Source organism: Labeo rohita, chromosome 4 (genome assembly GCF_022985175.1).
Source record: "Labeo rohita strain BAU-BD-2019 chromosome 4, IGBB_LRoh.1.0, whole genome shotgun sequence".
In the NCBI taxonomy this organism is placed as follows: Eukaryota; Metazoa; Chordata; class Actinopteri; order Cypriniformes; family Cyprinidae; genus Labeo; species Labeo rohita.
The window spans coordinates 44,571,587-44,593,685 of NC_066872.1; the positions used below are offsets into that span (position 1 = coordinate 44,571,587).

The 22,099-nt window shown below is 29.5% G+C and overlaps 1 protein-coding gene across 9 annotated transcripts in view; it reads left to right on the plus strand.

Annotated features, from left to right (window-relative positions):
* The window catches only part of osbpl8 (oxysterol binding protein-like 8), a 77,616-nt gene extending 57,786 nt beyond the window's left edge, over positions 1-19,830 (plus strand). For 7 of the 9 annotated variants that reach the window (XM_051107341.1, XM_051107345.1, XM_051107348.1 and 4 more), the window contains 20 exons: positions 111-181; positions 2,080-2,160; positions 2,330-2,431; positions 2,835-3,038; positions 4,927-5,011; positions 5,091-5,250; positions 6,918-7,143; positions 7,396-7,580; positions 8,950-9,031; positions 9,116-9,214; positions 9,295-9,391; positions 9,480-9,578; positions 11,517-11,614; positions 11,797-11,886; positions 12,121-12,257; positions 13,623-13,808; positions 13,922-14,078; positions 15,558-15,660; positions 15,735-15,840; positions 15,929-19,830. In XM_051107341.1, the coding sequence (XP_050963298.1) occupies positions 111-181; positions 2,080-2,160; positions 2,330-2,431; positions 2,835-3,038; positions 4,927-5,011; positions 5,091-5,250; positions 6,918-7,143; positions 7,396-7,580; positions 8,950-9,031; positions 9,116-9,214; positions 9,295-9,391; positions 9,480-9,578; positions 11,517-11,614; positions 11,797-11,886; positions 12,121-12,257; positions 13,623-13,808; positions 13,922-14,078; positions 15,558-15,660; positions 15,735-15,840; positions 15,929-16,061 (2,501 nt within the window). In that variant the 3' untranslated portion in view covers positions 16,062-19,830. The remainder of the gene's footprint in view (positions 1-110; positions 182-2,079; positions 2,161-2,329; positions 2,432-2,834; positions 3,039-4,926; positions 5,012-5,090; positions 5,251-6,917; positions 7,144-7,395; positions 7,581-8,949; positions 9,032-9,115; positions 9,215-9,294; positions 9,392-9,479; positions 9,579-11,516; positions 11,615-11,796; positions 11,887-12,120; positions 12,258-13,622; positions 13,809-13,921; positions 14,079-15,557; positions 15,661-15,734; positions 15,841-15,928) is intronic. The other 2 variants (XM_051107342.1, XM_051107349.1) reach the window with 1 other exon arrangement.
* Positions 19,831-22,099: the final 2,269 nt, after the last annotated feature.

Below are 22,099 nucleotides of genomic sequence, written 5' to 3' on the forward strand. Positions count from 1 at the left end.
TCGTTAACTAACGTTAACTAATGAACCTTATTGTAAAGTGTTAACACTAAAACTCTACTTACACTAAAACTTTACTGGTTGAGTTGAATCACAATGTCTTGTTTCTGCAGGTTTTGATCGTGGCAAAGAGGAAATCCTGCCTCTGAAAGAAGACTCCTCACACTCCATATCCAAGAGCAAGGTAAACTCACACTCTTGTTTATCCTCAATTACCCATAATCCTCTGGGGCTGGAATCGGATCGATACGGGTCGCCTGGTCCTCCAGCCGTCATCAGCCTGCATTTATTAATTATACATAGTCAAGAGCGTCTCAGAGGTGACAGGACAGCAGGGGGACGAGCGTTGATTAGCAGCTCTTCTCTAGCAATAACGCTAGAGAAGACTCCCTTAGCATCCCGCACTCGCTAATGCATCGTAGCATTGATGGCGTTAGTCTAGACCTAATCAGACCGGATTCGTGACCGCACATAAATGCTAAATTTCAGGCTGTCTGTCAGCGCGTCTCGTTGCGTCACAGGTCTGCGTGAGTCACTATGGTGAGTTTTGGACGTCGTAGACGTGCCGTTAAATCCTGACAGACTGTTAAGAGACACTTGAAATCCAGAATAAATCCCAAATCACAGATCCTGTCAAACACGAGTGTGAAAGCGCTGCGAGGAATTAGCAGAGATCTTTCAAACCCTTTAAAAGGACTAATTAACCCATGTTCACATAAAGATATTTCACCTAATCAGTTTTGAAAAGCTTCAGGTGAAATTTAAAAAATGGGTCCGAAATTAAGTTCAGACCCACCTGAAAGGTGACCTGAGAAAATGTTCGGACTATAAGTGCTTTGTTAGTTATGTAACTGTATTTTGCATTATATTGTATTTTGTGTTATATTTAATATTTATTTCAAATAATGAAAATGTTTTTTTTGTTTTTTTTTAATGGTTTTAATTTTATTTCAATTTTAACCATAATAACCCTGACAGTAATTCTTTTTGTGTTTTTGTAATTTTTATTTAGTGTTTTTTTTATGTCTGTATTGTTTTATTTATTATTAATAATGCTTAATATTTTTTAATTTTTCTTTTTTGTACTTTTGTACTTTTATTTTTTTGTACTGTCTAATTTATATATATATATATATATATATATATATATATATATATATTATTTATATATATATATATATATATATATATATATATATATATATATATAACTGGAAGAAAAAGTTATTTTTTTTAAATAATTTTTCTTTTCTTTTTTAAATGTAACAACCCTGACATTGTTTTTGTTTTGTTTTTTCACTTAGTTTTTAGTCATTTTGTGTACCTTGGTATTTATTAATTTGTTAATTTTAAATAAGTTTTACTAAAATTAAAAAGATAGTGAGCAATATTGTGACTGAATACAGCTAAAATACATTTTTTATTAATATTTATGATTGATTATTTTTATTGTTTATTTTACTTTGTCTAATTGATATACATATATATTACTGAAATAAAAGTTAACATTTATTGTATTTTAAACAACTGAGTTTTTTATGGGTCTTTTCATTTTTTCTTTTTTTTTTTTTTTTTTTAAACAAACAACCCTGGCATATTTTGTCATTTATTTATTCATTTATTTTATTTATTTATTTATTTATTTATTTTTTTTAGTTTTACAAAAATTAAAAAAGATACTGAGAAATATTCTAGCTGAATACAGCTAAAATAAGTTTTTTTTTTATTAATATTTACTATTAAAGATAATTTTAATTAATTATTATTATTATCTATTTTATTTTGCTTTGCCTAATTTATATACATATATATTGAATATAACTAAAAAAAAAATAAAAAAAATAATCGTGTATTTAAATGCATTGATTTATTTTTAAATGATCAGTTGGTATATTTTATATTTTATTAAAAAAAGTGTTTGTTTATTAGTGTTCATGTGTGTGTTTTGTGTGTGTATATATAAAAAAATTGTGTATGTATGAATTATTAATCATTAATTCAGGCCTGCCTAAACTACACCTCAATATATTATAATGTACATCATGTTGTGTAAAATACTAACACTTTGTGTTTGTTTTGCAGTCGGAAACCAAGCTCTATAATGGCTCAGACAAGGACGTATCGGCGTCTGGAAACAAACTTACTAAGAAGGAGTCACTCAAGGTACAGCCAAACTCACTAATGACACACACCGATCAATACAGGCTTTCAGTTTATTTCTACATTCAGTATTGCATTATTTCTACATTATTGCAATATTGCATTATTTCTACATTCAGATTACTAATCATAATGACTAATAATGTAATGTTTTGCATGCATGTCTGTTCAGGTTCAAAAGAAGAACTACAGGGAAGAGAAGAAACGTGCCACTAAAGAGCTGCTCAGCACCATCACCGATCCGTCTGTCATCGTCATGGCCGACTGGCTCAAGGTTTGTCATTAAAATCTGTTTATACTTACAGAAAATCTTGTTTTAATTATGCATGTTTTGTCCATTAATAAATGCTCTCAAAATTGTCTCATTCATCATTGAAGCTCTTGTAATGCATCCACAGCTGACAGGTGCATTCAGCTTTTCTGGTCTTAAATCCAACAGGACAAAAGCATGATTAAAAAAGTGAACGGCATTTTTCATTTTGCCGTCTCCTCCCGAGTCTTTCTGTGGCTGCGGGGGTAAACAACCCATGTTAATAATCACAGTAATACTCACGTTGATGATTATATGTGAAAAAAGACCTGGAGGAAAGGAGGTTAAATCAGTCTTCGCTTTGGAGGAAGCAATAAAACCACATGAGGAAACGTCCAGTCCTATGAGTCGCTTTTGTCTCTTTCAGATCCGTGGCACGCTCAAGAGCTGGACCAAGCTGTGGTGTGTGCTGAAGCCAGGCGTCCTGCTCATCTATAAGACCAATAAGAACGGTCAGTGGGTCGGGACCGTCCTGCTCAACGCCTGCGAGCTCATCGAGAGACCCTCCAAGAAGGACGGCTTCTGCTTCAAGCTCTTCCACCCGCTCGAACAGTCCATCTGGGCCGTCAAGGTACACGGAAAAAACTCAACGGGAGCCATTGCATGAACATTTTTGGATTTGCAGTGATTTGCATTCAAATGTAAAATATTAAAGGGGTTCTAATTATTCAAAGTAAAAAAAAAAAGCCATAGTAAGGCATAGGCAGAAGTCTTAAGGGGATATAATTTAATATATAATAATAAAAAATGCATAAAAATATATTATGTGTGTATTTAGTACATTAATCATAAAAACAGAAAATAGAAAAATAAAATAATTAAAATAAAATAAAAATCTAAAACATTATTTTAAAAATAGTACCATTAGGGTCTGTAGGAAGTCTGTTCTCACTGAGGCTGCTTTTAATTGGTTAAAAAAATGCAGTAAAAACAGTAATATTGTGAAATATTTTTACAATTAAAAATAGCTGTTTTTTATGCACGTGTGTTAAATTGTAATTTATTTCTGCGATCAAAGCTGGATTTTCAGCGTCATTACTCCAGTCTTCAGTGTCACATGATCCTACAGAAATTTAATATCTAAATTCTAATATGCTGATTTCCTGCTCAAGAAACATTTCTGATTATTATCGATGTTTGCATTTTTTTTTCTATTTTAATGTTTTCTATTTTTGGAAACAGATTTTTTTTTTGTTTTTTTTTTTTTTAGGAATCTATAGAAAGAATTTAATAGAAAGTAAATATATATGTATTTTATATTAATAAAAATACATTTATATATATTCATATAAATATATATTAGTGTTTTATATTAAAATAATTTTATTGTAATAAAATTATATATAAAAAATGTAAGTTTTTCTTTAATGTTTATATATTTTTATGTGTTTATAAATGTTTATATTATAAGATTTTTTCAGGATTCTTCGGGAAAAAATGAGTATAAAAGAATTTTGTAATATTAGTATTTTATTATTGAAGTTTTAAATGTTGTTTTTAATATTGTATATAATTATATATTAAAATGTAATAAAAATATTTTTTTAAATATTTCATATATTTTGTATATTAAACTGTTTTCATTATAATATATTCTAATATTTTTTGGATTCTTTAGAAAGAATTTAATAGAAACTTTCCACAATTATTTTTTTATATTAGTATTTTATTATTGAAGGTTTTTATGTTTTTAGATGTTTTTAATATTTTATGTAATTTTATATTAAATTGTTTTTATTATAATAAAAAATTAAATGTTTACTTTTTTAATGTTTCATATATTTTCATCTAAGCTGTTTTATTATAATACATTTATAATTTTGAAATACTTTTCAGAAAGAATTGAATAGAACGTTTAATATATTTTAATATTAGTTTTTTTTATTATTGAAAAAGTGTTTAATGTTTTTATGTTTTTAATATTTTGTATATTATAAATATAATATATATGTACTTTATATATTATTATTTATATATTTTCTAATAAAATGTTTTTATTATAATAAAAAATAAAATTAAATAAAAATGTTTTGTTATATTATGATATTTTTAGAAAAATTATGTACATAAATTTTAGGACAAATTTAATAGAAGGTTTAAAAGGACAGTTTATTTATTTATGTTTATTCATTTATATAGGTATCTCTGGTAAAATTATAAATGTCTTTACTGTCACTTTTGATCAATTTAATTCATCCTCACTCAATAAAAGTATTAATTTCTTTATTAAAACATCTACTGAACAGTGAGTATATTAAATAAAATATATTAAATAAATATATATTTTAAAGTAAAAGGTATAAAAACAATGTAAAAATACAATAATAAAATAAAATAGTAAAAAAATGATAAGAGTATGTACAGTATGGGCTCTGTAATATTAATAGAAGTTTTAATATTCCCTATATTCATTTTTATTTGTGGATTAGGTATTCATCATGTTTATGCTTGTGTCTCAGGGTCCTAAAGGAGAAGCCGTGGGCTCCATCACACAGCCATTACCCAGCAGCCACCTGATCTTCAGAGCGGCTTCAGAATCAGACGGTGAGACAGAAACACACACACACACACAGACTTACAGAAAGAGCGCTGTATGTTACTAAAACTTTCGTCATGTGTGCAGGCCGCTGTTGGATGGACGCTCTTGAGCTGGCTCTGAAATGCTCGAGTTTGCTGAAGCGAACGATGATCCGAGAGGGTAAAGAGGAGACGCCGCAGACCGCAGAGCACTCGCACATCAACTTCTACAGTCTGCTGAGGGCGCACAACATGCAGGGCTTTCAGTAAGACGCGCATTAACACAGCCAGCTGTCTTCTTACCGGATCTTTAGAGCAATATTTTATTCAGCGCTGATAAAAAGTGACGCTTGCATATTCATTTTTAATGGCGGACGTTCAGCGCCGGAGTGTTGTGGCATTGACTTGAAATCTTAAGTGAGAGTTCAGTCTTGGCTAATTTTAGAATAAATTCTATATAAATTATTAAATTTAAAGTAATGAAATAATATCAATAAAATAAACTATATAAAAAAATATATAATTTTTATATGAACAAAAAAATAATAATTTTAATAAAATAGCGTTAGTGATGGATTTTTTTTTTTGTCTGCAGCATCATGGGTAATGAAGTTTTTCACCACAAATTCAGTTGTTAAATGTTTAATGTTTGTTTTTATGTATATATTAGTAATTTATATATTTAAAAAAATTTACACTTTCAGATTTACTTAAATTTAATTATATATAATTCTAAAATTATTTAAATTTATAAAAATTATTTTATAAAATATTTAAAATTATTTTAGCATAAGGATTAAAAATGAAGTTTTTCACTGTAAATAATAACAAATTAAATAAATTACATGTATTCATAATAGTAATAATAACAATAATAAACAATTTGTCCAACTATATTTTGTCAGAATAGATAAAAGATAGTAGAGTAAAATAAAATGTAAAAATACACATTAAAGGCGTCAAATCAGATTTTGTATATTTACTTAAATTTTATTATTTATATTTAATTTATATTAAAATTATTTAGCTTATTTAAGTATTAAAAATAAAGTGGGCCAAACATGGTAAAATCATTTAAATAATCATTAAATGAATTAAATATGAATTAAATTACATTTACTTACATTAATAATAATCACAATAATAAACAATTTGTTTATATATTGTTTCCAATAAAACATCAAAAAACACACAAGAGCATCAAAACAGATTTTAGTTTGTGTTTTTGTCAGTTACTATCATTAATATATTTTTATATAGGTTTTATTTATATTTTTCAATAATTTTATTTTGTTTTATTTCCATTTTAATTTTAGTCTTTTTTTTTATATATTTTTATATTTTATTTAATATTTTTGTGTTTTTCAATTTGTCAATGTTACTATCATTAATATATTATATAGTTTTTAATAATATTGTTTTGATTTATTATATAAATATTATTTGAATATTTTTTTGTTTTATTTTCATTTTAATTTTAGTAATTTTTTTATTTTTACAAATTTTTTTTCAATTTTAGTAATTTTAGTATTTAGTACTTCAAAAATCACACGAGCATCAAAACTTTTTTTTAGTTTTAGTGTTTTTGTCAGTGTTACTTTAGTATCATTAATATACTATTTTATTGTTTTTATTACTATTTTTTAATAATTTTATTTTTTATTTCCTGTTTCCATTTTTTTTTATTTTTTTTTTTGGTTGTTTTTTTTTTATTTCAGTTTTAATAATTTTAGAGAATATTTAGAGAATTAAAGAAATATTGCCTTAGTAACTAGCTGAAATTAAAGTTAAAAGATAAAATCTGTTATCATTTAATTTATCATTGAAATAACAAAAATGTTTTGTTTTTTTTTGTTTTTTTTATAATTTTAGTTTTAGTTAACGGTAATAGCCCTGGTTTGTGGACTAACTGAGCGTTTGCGTGATCCGTCAGGTTTAACGACAGTGACCAGTTTAAGGATCCGGACCTGTACTCGGATAAGTCGGACCGTGAGAACGAGCAGGAGCAGGAGGAATGGGAAAACGAGGTGATGGAGAAAAGCGAGGAGAGCGACAGCGACACGTCGGAGCGACAGGAAGACTCCTACATCGACCTGGATCCCAACGAGACGCTGCGGGAAACCACATACATCGAGCAGAGCCACGAGGAGCTGGGAGAGGTGCGTGTGCGACCCAATCCCTCATCTAAAAACACTGTAAATGATGACATTATCATCATGAATTATTGAGGTCCCCACAGGCGTTTGGCAGTAGGTGGAGTGTTATTGACGCACAGATGCTAACACAATATTCAGACGGCTATTTTTACAGCAGACAGCTGGGAGATGAACAGTAAGTCTGTGGTGGATATGACACAATCTGTTCATTCAAGCTGTGTGTGTTTGTGTGTTTTTTTTTTTTTTTTTTTTCAGGCTGGTGAAGCGGCTCAGACTGAGACTGTATCAGAGGAAAATAAATCTCTGATCTGGACTCTACTGAAGCAGGTTCGGCCCGGCATGGACCTGTCTAAAGTCGTGCTGCCCACCTTCATCCTGGAGCCACGATCCTTCCTGGACAAACTGTCCGATTACTACTATCACGCCGACTTCCTGTCTGAGTAAGATAACACACAGACACAGTATTCAGATACTTCTTTATATTCATAAATAAAGAAAGGATAACTACAAAAATCTGAACTGAAATAAAGCTCAAAAAATAACATTTTAGATTTCAACATTTTCAACAAAAAACATTTTAGATGAGAAAGTTAAAATTGAAAATTTGAAAATAAATACATTTTAATTAAATATAATATTATAATATTATTTAATCTGAAAGAAAAAAATAAAATCAAATTGAAAACATACCACTGAAAATATAAAAATAAAAGCTAACTACTATAGTAGTATATAAATAATTAAAAAATCAACTGGAAAGGAGCATACATGGAATAGAAATTATATCTATATAAATTGTGTAAAACAAAAAATTGTGTAAAAAATGTAAAAAAAAAAAAAAAAAAAAATTGTAATTTATGCTAAAATACTTTTAGCATAGTTATGGATTAAATATGAAGTGGACCAAACATGGTCAAAATCACACTAATTAATATTCAATTAAATAATTTACATAATAATAATAATGATAATGATAATGAAAAAAATCACAATAATAAACTATGATAATAATCATTTTTTAAAAAAATCACCATAATAAACTATTTATCCACATGTAGTTCTCAGTGTAAAGGCAAAATAAAATGTTAAAATCAATGTTATTTTTGGTATTATTGATATAATAATGTTTTCTCATTAATGTAGTTGTTACATTTTTATGTTTTAATTATCTATCATTGATGATGTTATTTATTTTTTTGATATTGGTATTCTTTAATTTGTTTAAATTGAATTATTTATATTACATATGTAATTTATACTAAAATTATTTTAGCATAGTTATGGATCACAAAAAAAATCACACTAAATAATATTAATTGAAATAAATTACATTAATAATAATAATAATAATAATAATAATAATAATAATACAATAATAAACTATAATAAAAATAATTTTTAAAAATCACCATAATAAACAATTTGTCCAGTGTAAAGACAAAATAAAATGTCAAAATCAGTGCTATTTTGGTATTATTAAAATACTAGTTTGTAGTATTTGTTTGTAGAAATATTTTGAATTGGATTTTATTACTGTTTTCTCATTAATTTTAGATCATTTTTTATGTTTTAATTTATTTATTAATTTTGATTTAATAGTTTTAATTTAATTTTAGTACCAAAGTCATTGTAGTAATTTTAGTACCAAATTATTATTAATTTTTTTATTGAATGAAAAAGTTTTTTATGGCTTTAGTGTTAGTTAGCCATAATAACCTTGGTAAAAATACACACAAATGTGTCAAATTGGATATTTGTTTGTTTTATTAAAGTAAATTTACAATAATTATGTTTTGTTCATGTCGTCAGAGCGGCGGTGGAGGAAAACGCTTATAACCGTATGAAGAAAGTGGTCAAATGGTACATTTCTGGATTCTACAAGAAGCCAAAGGTAAAGACAGATTCACTAACAGCCCATCAGACATCTCAAATCTGTCATTTCCCGTCATATTTCCATCGTTTTTGTCACTGACAGGGTTTGAAGAAACCATACAACCCCATTATTGGAGAAACATTTCGCTGTTTATGGATCCACTCCAAGACCAACAGCAAAACCTTCTACATCGCAGAACAGGTACAGCAGCCAAATCCACTTCGATTCAAGTCAGTTTCTACTGAGCTTCACACCAACATAACGTGTCTGTCCTCCTCCAGGTATCCCATCATCCTCCGGTTTCAGCCTTTTACGTCAGTAACAGGAAGGATGGCTTTTGTCTGAGCGGCAGCATCCTGGCCAAGTCCAAGTTTTACGGTGAGACAAAGGAAACGCTATGATAAATCACATCTTTTTGTGTAACCCACCACGTGTCTGATTGCGATTGTGTTGGCGTGTTTCTCAGGAAACTCTCTGTCCGCCATCTTGGATGGTGAAGCCAGGCTGTCGTTTCTGAACAGAGGCGAGGATTACGTGATGAACATGCCCTACGCGCACTGTAAAGGTCGGTCCGCATGCACACGTACACACATTAGCGTCTAACGCACACACGTGAGCACAGCTAACAGCCCAGACTCTATATATATCTATACACATATATATGAACACAGCCCTCATACAGCGGCACTAACACCCGTCCCCTGTGTTGTCTTCTGTAGGGACACATCTAGGTATGTTTACATGTTGAGTAACTCATTTGGACTCATTTAGATACGTGTGCAGTATCCAGTCTAGTTTACGTTTAGTTAGCATATGACAGTTTGGTAACACTTTATTTATCTTTTAATAATAACAATAAAAACATGATTGGATTAAATAGCACCTAACAGAGGGTTAAATAATGTGCATTTAAATTAATTGATTAAATAAATGTATTTATTTATGTGTGTATATATATATATATATATAGTAAGTGTATGTTTAATGTTTTTTTTTATTTTAATTTATTATTTATTGGAATATAACATATATCATAATATATAAATAATATATGCATTACAATTGTCAGTATATTTTAAAATAAGTTGTAATATTTTTGTAATGAATTTGTAATTATATTAATGCATACTTATAATTTTATAAGAAATTAAAAACTATAGTATCAATGAAAATATAAATTAAATTATATTTGACATTTTATATATAATTATTTATTTATATTTATTATTTTTATATATATTTGTTAATATTTGAAATATAACATAATTCATAATATATAAATAATAATATATAATAATATATGTATTACAATTGTAAGTATGTATATAATTTGTAATATTTTTGTAATGTATAACTATATAATGCATATTTCTAATTTATAAGAAAATAATAAATTATATTATAAATGAAATTATATCATTGTATTTGACATTTATATATTTATTTTTGACATTTGTGTAACTGTGTGTGTGTATATAAAAAAAAAAAAAAAAAAAAAAAATATATATATATATATATATATATATATATATATATATATATATAAATAATATTTGTAAATAATCGTACGTGAGTCAGAATTATAAATAATTTTGATTTAAATATTATAAATATTACGTGTGTGTGTGTATATATATATGTATATATGTATATGTGTGTGTGTGTGTGTGTGTATATATATATATATATATATATATTAGTAATACAATTATTCCTACTGATTAGTAACAAAAACATATTTGTAATTGTTATATATTATATATAATTGTTGTATATTATAATCGTTAATGTTTTATTATTATTTATTTGTATTATATTTATTATTTTTAAATTGTTATTAAATATTAATATAAATATATGTGTATATATTCTATGTGTAGTATGTGTATTATATCATGTATATTTATAACATCTATAATTAGATAATTATATATAATTAATATATTTTATATATAGTTATATATAATAAATATAAATATATTTATAAAAAATAATTAAAGGTATTTATATAAATATATACTTTTAGATGTTTATCTATTAATTAATAGAATTAATTAATTGTAAAAACATTAATTCATAAATTATTTATAAATATGTTTCACAATTAGAACAATTTAATACGATGCAATTATTTAAATATTATAAAATTTAAATATTAATTATTGATAGAATATATGTATAATTATTGATGTTTGTGTGTGTCTGTAATAATATATTATTATTTATTTTATTTATTTATTTATTTCATTTTTGATCTGTTAAGGTTGTTTAATTAATTAGTTAATAAAGTGATACCAAAACCCATCTCTTGGAGACTAAGGTCTAGTTTAGTGAGCAACACGTATTTCCATCTGTCTGTCCAGTAACGTGATTTGTGCGTTGTTGTAAGACAATGTTGTAAGAGCATGTGCAAATAAAATAACTCTTAAACACACACGTGTATTCACTAACACTCATAAACACGTAGACTTGCGCAGATTAACACTTATTCTGTGTGTCTCAGGGATCCTGTACGGGACTATGACTCTGGAGTTGGGCGGTCAGGTGTGCATCGCCTGTGAGAAGACGGGCTACAGCGCTCAACTGGAGTTCAAACTCAAGGTGTGTGTTCATATGCTCATGTCAGGGTGTTTTCAAGCTTTTGTGACATTTAGGAGAACAGTGGGGTGCAGACAGAAAGGCCACACACATCACATCTGTATCACAGCAAATGCCACACCGATAACAACACAACATTCATGACTCGATTCAGTGGCGTGACTGATATTTCTCTGTCATCTCAGCCGTTCCTCGGCAGCAGTGATAGTGTGAATCAGATCAACGGGAAGATCAAGCTCGGGAAGGAGGTGCTGGCGACACTCGAGGGGCATTGGGTGAGTATAACAGTCAAAAACCACACCATCTGCACATCAAAATCAGCTGTAAATGTTATATAGAATTCTGAAAATGTGTTTGGTCACTTCACATGTCAGTCAAACTAAGTGGGCGGGTCTTAGCTGGAATAGTGACCAATCTGGCAAAACTATTTTTGAGCAAATCTGAAACTAAGGCTTCTTGGGTGTCTTTGAGAGGTCAGATGTCATTGCGTGTGTTTGTGTGTTTCACAGGACAGTGAAGTCTTCATCAATGATAAGAAGACGGGTGAGATGGAGACGTTCTGGGACCCGACGCCGGAGCTGAGGCAGAACAGACTGATCCGCTGCATCGTCCCTCCTGAAGAACAGGGCGAGTTCGAGTCCGAGAGGTAAAAATGATTGTCAGCTCATTTATGCATTGCAGAAAACACAAAAAATGTCAGGTGAATTTGGCCATTTTTGATGAATAAATCACAAATAAGGCTATATAATGAACCAAACTGTGAATATTAATAATTAATAATAATATTAATAATATTTTCTTTTAATTAAATTGTTCATGGTTTTATGCATTCATTTGTTTACTATAGTTTTTATTACATTTGAATTAAGTCATAAATCCAGGGGGAAAAAATTGAAAAACACAGAAAAACACAGAATTTGTGAAAACATTGCATAGGGCTCTATTATTGTAAAGTTTTAATAAATTAGAACTGTTGCATCTTTATGAATTCACTTCGTTAGACATGATTTTGATTATTCAGAAAAATAAAAAGGAAAACACAGAATTTAAATTAATTAGACATGCTTTTTAAATACTAAAGTTTCATTTAACCATTAAAAAACAAATCTAGAAATATGACTATGTATTTTTGTAATTATATTTTAAATGGAATCTAGAAAAATTCAAACAGAAAACAATGGAATTTATATATATATATATATATATATATATATATATATAGATTGAATAAAAAATGTATTACTGTATTATTACATTATTCAATTAAAAAGAAGAAAAAAAAAAATATATATTATTTAAATAATATATATATATATATAAATTTACAGTGGAATCCACAAACATTAAACCATTTAAAAAAACAGAATCCTGAAAATGATTTAAATATATTTTTAAACTATTAATGGGTTATTGTTTCAATAAAAAAAATTAAATCCAAAATAATAAATTAAATAATAAATGTATTACTACATAATTATCAAAAAAAAAAAAAACATTTAAAAAAAAAACAGAATTGTGAAAATGATTTTATTTTTATTAATGGTTTAATTATTTTTTAATTTAAAAAAAATAAAATAATTAATAAATGTATTACTATATCATTAAATTATTCAATTAAAAATGGAATCCAGAAAAAATAAAACACACAAAAAAAACCTTTAAAAGTGTATTTTAAGTTTACAATTTTTTTTTATTTTAAATCAAATTCAGAAAAACTCTAATGGGAAAAAAAGCAATCTAGAAAAATTTAAACGGTTTTAAAAACATTAAATTAAAAAATATTAAAGTTGAATCCACAAACATTAAACCATTTTTTAAAAAAGTACTATTAATGGTTGAATTATTGTTTTAATTAAAAAGTTTATTAATTAATAAATGTATTACTATATCATTAAATTATTAAAAAAAACAAAAAACAATGGATTTAATCAGGCTCTACTTGATCACTAACGGTTAGTAATGAGAAATAACGCTAAATTATGAAAACAAACATTTTCTGTGTCATCTTCAGGCTGTGGCAACACGTGACGCGGGCCATCAATAACAAGGACCAGACGGAGGCGACCAATGAGAAGTTCATCCTGGAGGAGGCTCAGAGGAAGGCGGCACGCGAACGCAAGGCCAAGTGCGAGGAGTGGACGCCCGCTCTGTTCGAGCAGGAACTGGCCACCGGAGAGTGGCATTACCGCTACGCCGAGTAAGTCACATCTGCCTGTTCGTTTCATAACACCTGCTGCCCCCTGCTGGACAGGAAGTGCAGTTGCACGTGTCCCATTTACTGTGAGGATGGTGTTTCTCTCTGTGTCCTAGCACTCGTCCGTGGGATCCGCTCAACGATCTGATTCAGTTCGAGAAAGACGGCTGTATTCAGACCAAAGTGCGCCACAGGACGCCTATGGTACGTTCAGCCAGTGTAGTTAGTCTCAGTACCCAGCAGGGCTCCCGGAGGGACAATTACCTGAGCCAGGTACGACCTTCTGTCCCCACCCCCTCCCTCGTTCTACCCACAATCCCCCTCTCTGCTTCCATCTCATCATCGCCTGCCGCCGCCTGCGCTCTCTGTCCATTCTTCAACCAACCAATCACCTCCATTCTGCAAAGCAACCAATCATCTGCTGCCTGACCTGGTCACATGACCGCTGTCTCATTTTCAGCTTTTCATGTTTTTTTTTTTCTTTGTGCTCTTTGGCATTTGCAAGTGACTCGCATACATGCCTGTGTGATTTTAATTTTATTTTTTTTGTTTGTTTGTTTTGTTTTTTGTTTTTTGGTTGCATCATGGATGAGTCTTTGCAGCCAGGGTCCAAAATTAACATTGGTTTGTAAATACTGGGATCGTATAAAAAAAGAAGTATATAAAAAAGATGGTGATAAATGTGCATATTAAATCTTGAACACTTTGAATAGAAACACTGCTTTATTCACAATATTTTTAATAATATTCTGAAAGGTTTAAATGTATAAAAGCATATTAAAATATTTAAAATAATAAAACTAACAAATCATTTAATATGGTTGGAAATTAAATTTGCATTTAAATACATAATGAATGCAATAATAAATTTAAAAAACATAGAAAGTAAATATGCATTTAATTAACAAATGTAAAAAATAAATAAAGATTAGAGATTAAATGTGCATTTACATAATAAAAGTAATAAATAAAAAATAATTTAAAGTTAAATTTGCATAACAAAAAATATAAATTAAATATGCATTTAAAAAATAAATATAATAATAATAAATAATTTAAAAAATACATTTGCATTAATTACATACATTTTACATATGGCTAGTGACTTATGCTAGAGGAAAAAACTGCTCAATCTTGTTGAACTTTCTTTTTAATTTAAAAATACAGCTTCATGGCTAGTATTAAATATTTATGGCTGGTAATATTTTTCTTACCTCACTTGCCTTTGGCAGATGTGGAAAAAATGTAGAAATTAAATTTGCATGTAAACCAATGATAAATGTAATAAAAAAAAAAATGATTAGAAATTAAATTTGCATTTACATAATGAATGTAATAAATAAATAGAAAATAATTTGAATTTAAAATTTTCATTTAAATATTTATTAAACGGGAGGACAAATAACTAAATAAATATGCATTTCAAAAAATAAATATTTTAAAAAATAATAAACAATTATATTTTCAACTTAGATAAAGATATAGCTACTAACTAAATTAAGAAGAAAAAACAATCTCATTGTAGAAATAAAACGTTCTTTTTAATGTAAAAATACAGCTTTGTGGACAGTATTAAATATTTATGGCTGGTAAAAAAAAAAAAAAAAATTATGGAAAAAAGTTAATTTTGGACCCTGTTTGAAGCCTTTCAAAAATGTTTGAGAATCACATACACAATTCAAACTATCATAACCAAAACATAAAGACTGAAAGGTGTAAATGTCTTGCTCTTGTTGGCGTGTATTTGATCAGGTGACGGGACCAAAGCGGAAACATAAGAGCGACAAACCTAAAAGTCCAGAAAGTGGCTGTTCGTCTCCAGAGCCGGACCACCAGGACTCTTCAGGCAGCGAGAGTATGTCAGACACACACAAACACACACAAACATGCTCATAAAACTCCAAAAACTCATTGTGAACTTTCATTCAGGGCACAAGAGCAAACACAACAGCCGCCTCCGGAAGAAAGGAACAGATCTGAGTGAAATCCAAAGTGCCATTGAGTCGATCAGACAAACCCAGGAAGATATAAACAGGTGAAACGGCTTCTCACCTCTTACTTCATCTATAAACACTTGAAATATGACAATATTGACATCTGTTTGTCTCAACATGGCAATCTAGGAGCGTCAACGCGTTGAGGAGTCGAGTGGCGAGTCAGACGTCGACGGAAAGTTCGTTCCTCACGCATAGAGACGTGGCCATCATCCTCTTCCTCATCTTCCTCCAGGTCCTTCTCAACTTCATCTTTAAATAACGGTCCAGGAAGACCCAGAAACCTCACTCCATCCCTTCAGCACTCCATCCTTCAATCAGTATCGCCTCACGACACATTCGGTTATAGCACGTATCGGGCTGAAGTGCATTGTGGGATGTTTTAGAAATGACTGTTTACTTTTATTCTTCAAAACGGGAAAATCTCATCAGCCTCTTAACCATATCAATCATTGTTTTAATTTATTTTGTTAATATTTTTAGCCTCCATCGGCGCCCCCTGCTGTAGTGGAGGACGTCAGTTGATATACAAACTAAATGTTATTCAATCTAGGTCATTTTTTCCCCCCTAACATTAGGAAAAATATATTTTGCTTAACAAAATACTTTTCTACATATTTGGTTTCTAGTAGTTTCATTTTTTTATGAATTTGTGTTTCAATCGCTGCGAAAAAACAGCTGATATTGGGCTGAAGTGCATTGTGGGATGTTTTAGAAATGATTGTTTACTTTTATTCATCAAAACAGGGAAATCTCATCAGCCTCTTAACCATATAAATCATTGTTTTAATTTATTTTGTTAATATTTTTAGCCTCCATCGGCGCCCCCTGCTGTAGTGGAGGACGTCAGTTGATATACAAACTAAATGGGTGAATATTACAAAATGTAGGTAATTTTTTTTCCCCCTAAAATTAGGAAAAAGACAATATTTGCTTAACAGAAACCCTATTCTGTACATTCGGTTTTGTTTTGTTTTTTATGAATTTGTGTTGCAGTTGCTGCAAAAAAAAACGGCCAGTATCGGGCTGAAGTGCATTGTGGGATGTTTTAGAAATGATTGTTTACTTTTATTCTTCACAACAAGGAAATCTCATCATCCTCTTAACCATACAAAGCATTGTTTTAAATTATTTTATTAATATTTTAATCCTGTCGGTGCCGATAGCCCCGTTGGCAGTGAGTCGACATGCAGCGCCGTTGCACTTCGGGCGTCCCGTGTCGAGTCCCAGCTCGTGGACCTTTCCCGATCCCGTCCCCCCTCTCTCTCCCACTTCATTTCCTGTCTCACGACTGTCCTATCAATAAAAGGCAAAAACGCCAAAAATAAATAAAGAAAATAAAATATTTTTAGCCTCCATCGTTGATATACAAACTAAATGGGTGAATATTACAAAATGTAGGTAATTTTTTTTCCCCCTAAAATTAGGAAAAAGACAATATTTGCTTAACAAAAACCCTATTCTGTACATTCAGTTTTGTTTTGGTTTTTATTAATTTGTGTTGCGGTTACTGCAAAAGAACGGGAAGTATCAGGCTGAAGTGCATTGTGGGATGTTTTAGAAATGACTGTTTACTTTTATTCTTCAAAACAAGGAAATCTCATAAGCCTCTTAACCATATAAATCATTGTTTTAATTTATTTGATTAATATTTTTACCCTCTATCAGCGCCCCCTGCTGTAGCGGAGGATGACAGTTGATATACAAAGTAAATATTATCAAAACTATGTCATTTCCCCCCCCTAAAATTAGGAAAAATATGCATTTTGCTTAACAAAAACCCTTTTATACACGTTCGATTTCATTTCATTTTTAATGAATTTGTGTTAAGATTGCTGCGAAAGGATGGCCAATAGTGGGATGAAGTGCATTTTGGGATGTTTTAGAAATGACCGGTTACTTTTATTCTTCAAAACGGGGAAATTTCATCAGCCTCTTAACCATTTACACCATTGTTTTCATTCATTTTAATTATATTTTTATCCTCCATCAGCGCCCCCTGCTGTAGCGGAGGACATCAGTTGATATACAAACTAAATGGGTGAATATTATAAACTGTAGGTCATTTTTTTTCCCCTATGATTAGGAAAAAGAAAAGATTTGCTTAACAAAAACCCTATTCTGTACATTCGGTTTCGTTTTGGTTTTTATGAATTTGTGTTGCGATTGCTGCAAAAGAAGGGCCAATATCGGGCTGAAGTGCATTGTGGGATGTTTTAGAAATGGCTGTTTACTTTATTCTTCAAAACAAGGAAATCTCATAAGCCTCTTAACCAATTAGACTATTGTTTTAATTTATTTCAATACTTTTTTTTAATCCTCCATCAGCGCCCCCTGCTGACGTCAGTCGATGTATAAAATAAACTAAATGGGTGAATATTATAAAATCTAGATCATGTTCCCCTCCTAAAATTAGGAAAAATATATATTTTGTTTAACAAAAACCTCTATTGTACACATTTTATGAACATCGTGATTGCTCCAAAAGACCAGTTTCGGGCTGAAGTGCATTGTGGGATGTTTTAGAAATGACTGTTTACTTTTAATCTTCAAAACGAAGAAATTGCATCAGCCTCTTAACCATATCAGTCATCGCTTTGATTTATTTTATTACTTTTTTACCCTCGTGTAGCGCCCCCTGCTGTAGCGGAGGACGTCAGTCAACAAAATATGATCAAATCTAGGTCATTTTTAAAATTATTTTTCTTAACCAAAACCCTATTCTGCATATTTTCCATTGTGAGATAATTTTCATGACAAGTACATTTCACCCCAGGTTCTCATGACTAAAAAATAGTCATCCAAAAAATATGAAGAATTTTTATTAATATTTGTACCTATTAGTATTCCTTGTACTGCCTCATTTACAAGACGTTATAGTAACGAGAATTTGGAAATGTTATTTAAAAAATAGTCCTAAAACTAAAATATTTGTCATTTTTCAGGGACTGAAATACCACTTTTTTTTTTTTTTTTTTTTAGAAAGATTCACTCATATAAAACTTAAAAGGTTCAATATTTCTAATGTTACCTGTGTTTTATGACTTTTTATTAAACGAATGAAGGATGTTGTGAGTCGAGGGCAAATTCTGTATTATTTAAAAGCGTTCCGGGAACAATTTCACTATAATTATCTTAATTTTAACAGAACAGTTTGTGGATCCTGCATTTCATACGTTCCTAAATCGTGTTCGAAGGTAATAATGTTTAATTTATTTGAACGATGCGGAAGCGTGTACAGTATAGCGAGCGTCGCATTTAATATTACTCTGAGGAACGCGTAGATCTAGGCGTAGTAAACCTGTAGCAGGAAATACTGTTGCGTACTTTTGTAGTTGCTTGACTCTCGTCTGCCACTGTTACATCAGACTAGATGTACGATTAACAAGCCAAATCGTCTGAGAGTAGATTAGGATGTAAATGTCACTTGTGTATATAGTAAAGAACCGATTTCCTTTTGTACTGTAGAGAAATGTGTGTTAGCCAGACGCCGTCACCTATAGCCCACGTGTCTTTGTTCTGCGGGCGTTCGCTCGCACAGCGTCCGATCAGATGTCTGAATGTGCTCACGTCGACAATAACTACTAAAAAAAACCACGTGCCTTTACAAGCGGGTCTTGCAGCCGGAGTTTGAGCCTGACTGTTGAATTCCTACCACGGTTTGTCTTTCTTTCTCACTTCGAGTGAATGTGCCATATTCGGACGGTTGCGGCTCGGCGTTTTCGATTCTGCCATAGATCTGCGTGTGTCTTTAGCCACGCGTCTGCCACCGAACCAGGGATCAAACTCCACGTGCGTCACGTTCAGTGTTCGTCTTCATGCTTCTAGAGCGTTTTCTGTTCTTTTGTTGCCCCAGGCTCTTTTTCAAATGTTTTTACTCCAGCTGATCCGTGTTGGTTTTGTTTTTGTTCTGGATTATTTCCTGCAGTTGTGTCTATGTACAGATGATGCTTTATTTGTAATACAGAAATAACTTCCTGTAAGTTTATTGTCACCTGTGACATATCACCAAATAAATGAAAAACACAGAACTCCTGCTTCTCCTTTCTTTCCACACGTCTGTATTGATTCATTTGTCTAAGTTATTATAGTAATGATGCTTTAAATTCTTCTTTTTAAAAAAAAAAAAAAAAAAAAAAAAAAAAAATCACACTGTTTGTTTTCAGTGTTTCAGTTTCATTTTTTTTATTTCACTTTTCATTGTATTTGTATTTGTTATTTTTATTTGACTTTATTGTTTATTATTTTAAGGCTTATGATATTTATTTTTATATTTGCAATTTTTTTCATTTTCAGTGTTTCATTGTTTTTCTTTTAAATTTTAGTTTATATTTTATTTATTTAACTTTTTATTGTATTTATATTAGAACTTTATTAAGTTCATTTTATATCATTTTAAGACTTGTGAGATTTTAAATCTTTGTTTATATTTTCAGTGTATATATATTTGTTTACTTTTCACACTATATATTACATTTTTATTTTAGTTCATTTTTTATTTCACTTTTTATTGTATTTTATTTTGTTTTATTTGACTACTATTTTAAGGCTTATGAGATTTATTTTATATTTTTATATTTGCATTTTTCAGTGTTTATTTCAGTTTCAGTGTTTTTCTTTTTTCTTTTAATTTATATTTTATTTATTTTACTTTTTATTGTATTTACATTTTATTTTATTGTATTTAAGTTACCTTATTATCTTATTTTATTGTTATTTTTATTTTCATTTTTATTTTCATATTTCATTTATTTTAATATATATTTATTATTTTAAGGCTTATGAGATGTCATTTAATTTTAATTTTTAATTAATTAATTTTTTTATTTGCACGCTGTTTTTTCCAGTGTTTATTTCAGTTTGTGTTTTTCTTTTTTCTTTTAATTTATATTTTATTTATTTTACTTTTTATTGTATTTATATTTTATTTTATTGTTGTTTTTAATTGACCTTATTATTTATTATAATATTTTTTCAATTTATTTCTTTGTTCATTTTCATGCTATCATTGTTTTTTGGAGTTTTTTTTAGTATAAATTTTAGTTTTTTGTTATTTTACTTGATTATTATTATTAATTTTATTTTTAAAAATTTATTTCATAGTTGATGTGCTAACTAGTATAATTTAAACATTTATAAATATTAAAATTGTATTAATTATCTTATCACAGTCTAGTAATTGTATTTAGTTGTAAAGTTTTGAATTTTATGAAAAATTATCAACAACTAAAATTAATTTGTGTCACTTTTGAGTTAGATTTAGAGCCAGCAAAAAGATCTTGATTATATATTTTCTATTACAATAGACCATTTACTGAAAAAATAATTTGTGGTGCTTTTAAGTTAGAGTCATATGCCACAGTTTTGTGTAAATGATATTGACAGATGTGTTCAGTGTCTATCTGTGTCATGATTTCAGGAATGTGCTAGAAAATTCCCCCTGCTGTCATTTATGCATTTACTCTAATAACCAGCAGAAGGCGCTCATAGACTTCAATTCAATTGAGTTATTAGCATTACGAAAACATTTAAATTGCTGACGTCAGATAACAAAAGTGGGTTAAATAAGTAGTAACAAGTCAGATAGAGCAATAGCATAATAAATAATGATTTATAATGTATATATAATGCATATAAATGTAACATAAATATATACAAATACAATTTACTCAACAGTTCCAGTCCTAAATTAATATAATGTAACCTTACTGATCTATTGAAGGTATTTTAGTTGCCTCTGAAGTCAGATTTACTTGTTTTGGGGATGTTAGTAGGTTGACCTGATTGCATCCAGCCTGCTGTAGTCAGCACTAGTCTGGGTTCACTCGCACCGGTTGTTGGTGGAGAGTCTCGGTTGAAGCCGAACAGCTGGAGCCGTCAGTTAATCCGCATGTGTGCAGATGCATGCTGGGGCAGCAGCTTCCGGAGCCGCGGGAGTCTGTCATGGGGATGACGTCACAACCCTGCTGAGTTCACGTGCTCCGCTCCGGATTGATGAGTCACGTCACGCGTGTCTGTCGTGTCCTCTGGATCTGCAGAGAGCATCAAGAAATCAGTCAGACCATTATTAAAGACCTGAAGATCATTCTAATTTAACTAATTTAACCATGTACATTTAATATTTTAAAGTCATTTAGACAAAAAGAAATACCATGGTGAACACAAGCTTATACCACAATTGCGACTTTTTGATAGACTGTAGTTTCGGGTGATATAGAAATTACATTTTTTTGTTTTTATATTAATTTCAGCTTAAGTTTTAGTCTTTTTGTTGTGTGTTTGTCATTTTTATTACTTGTT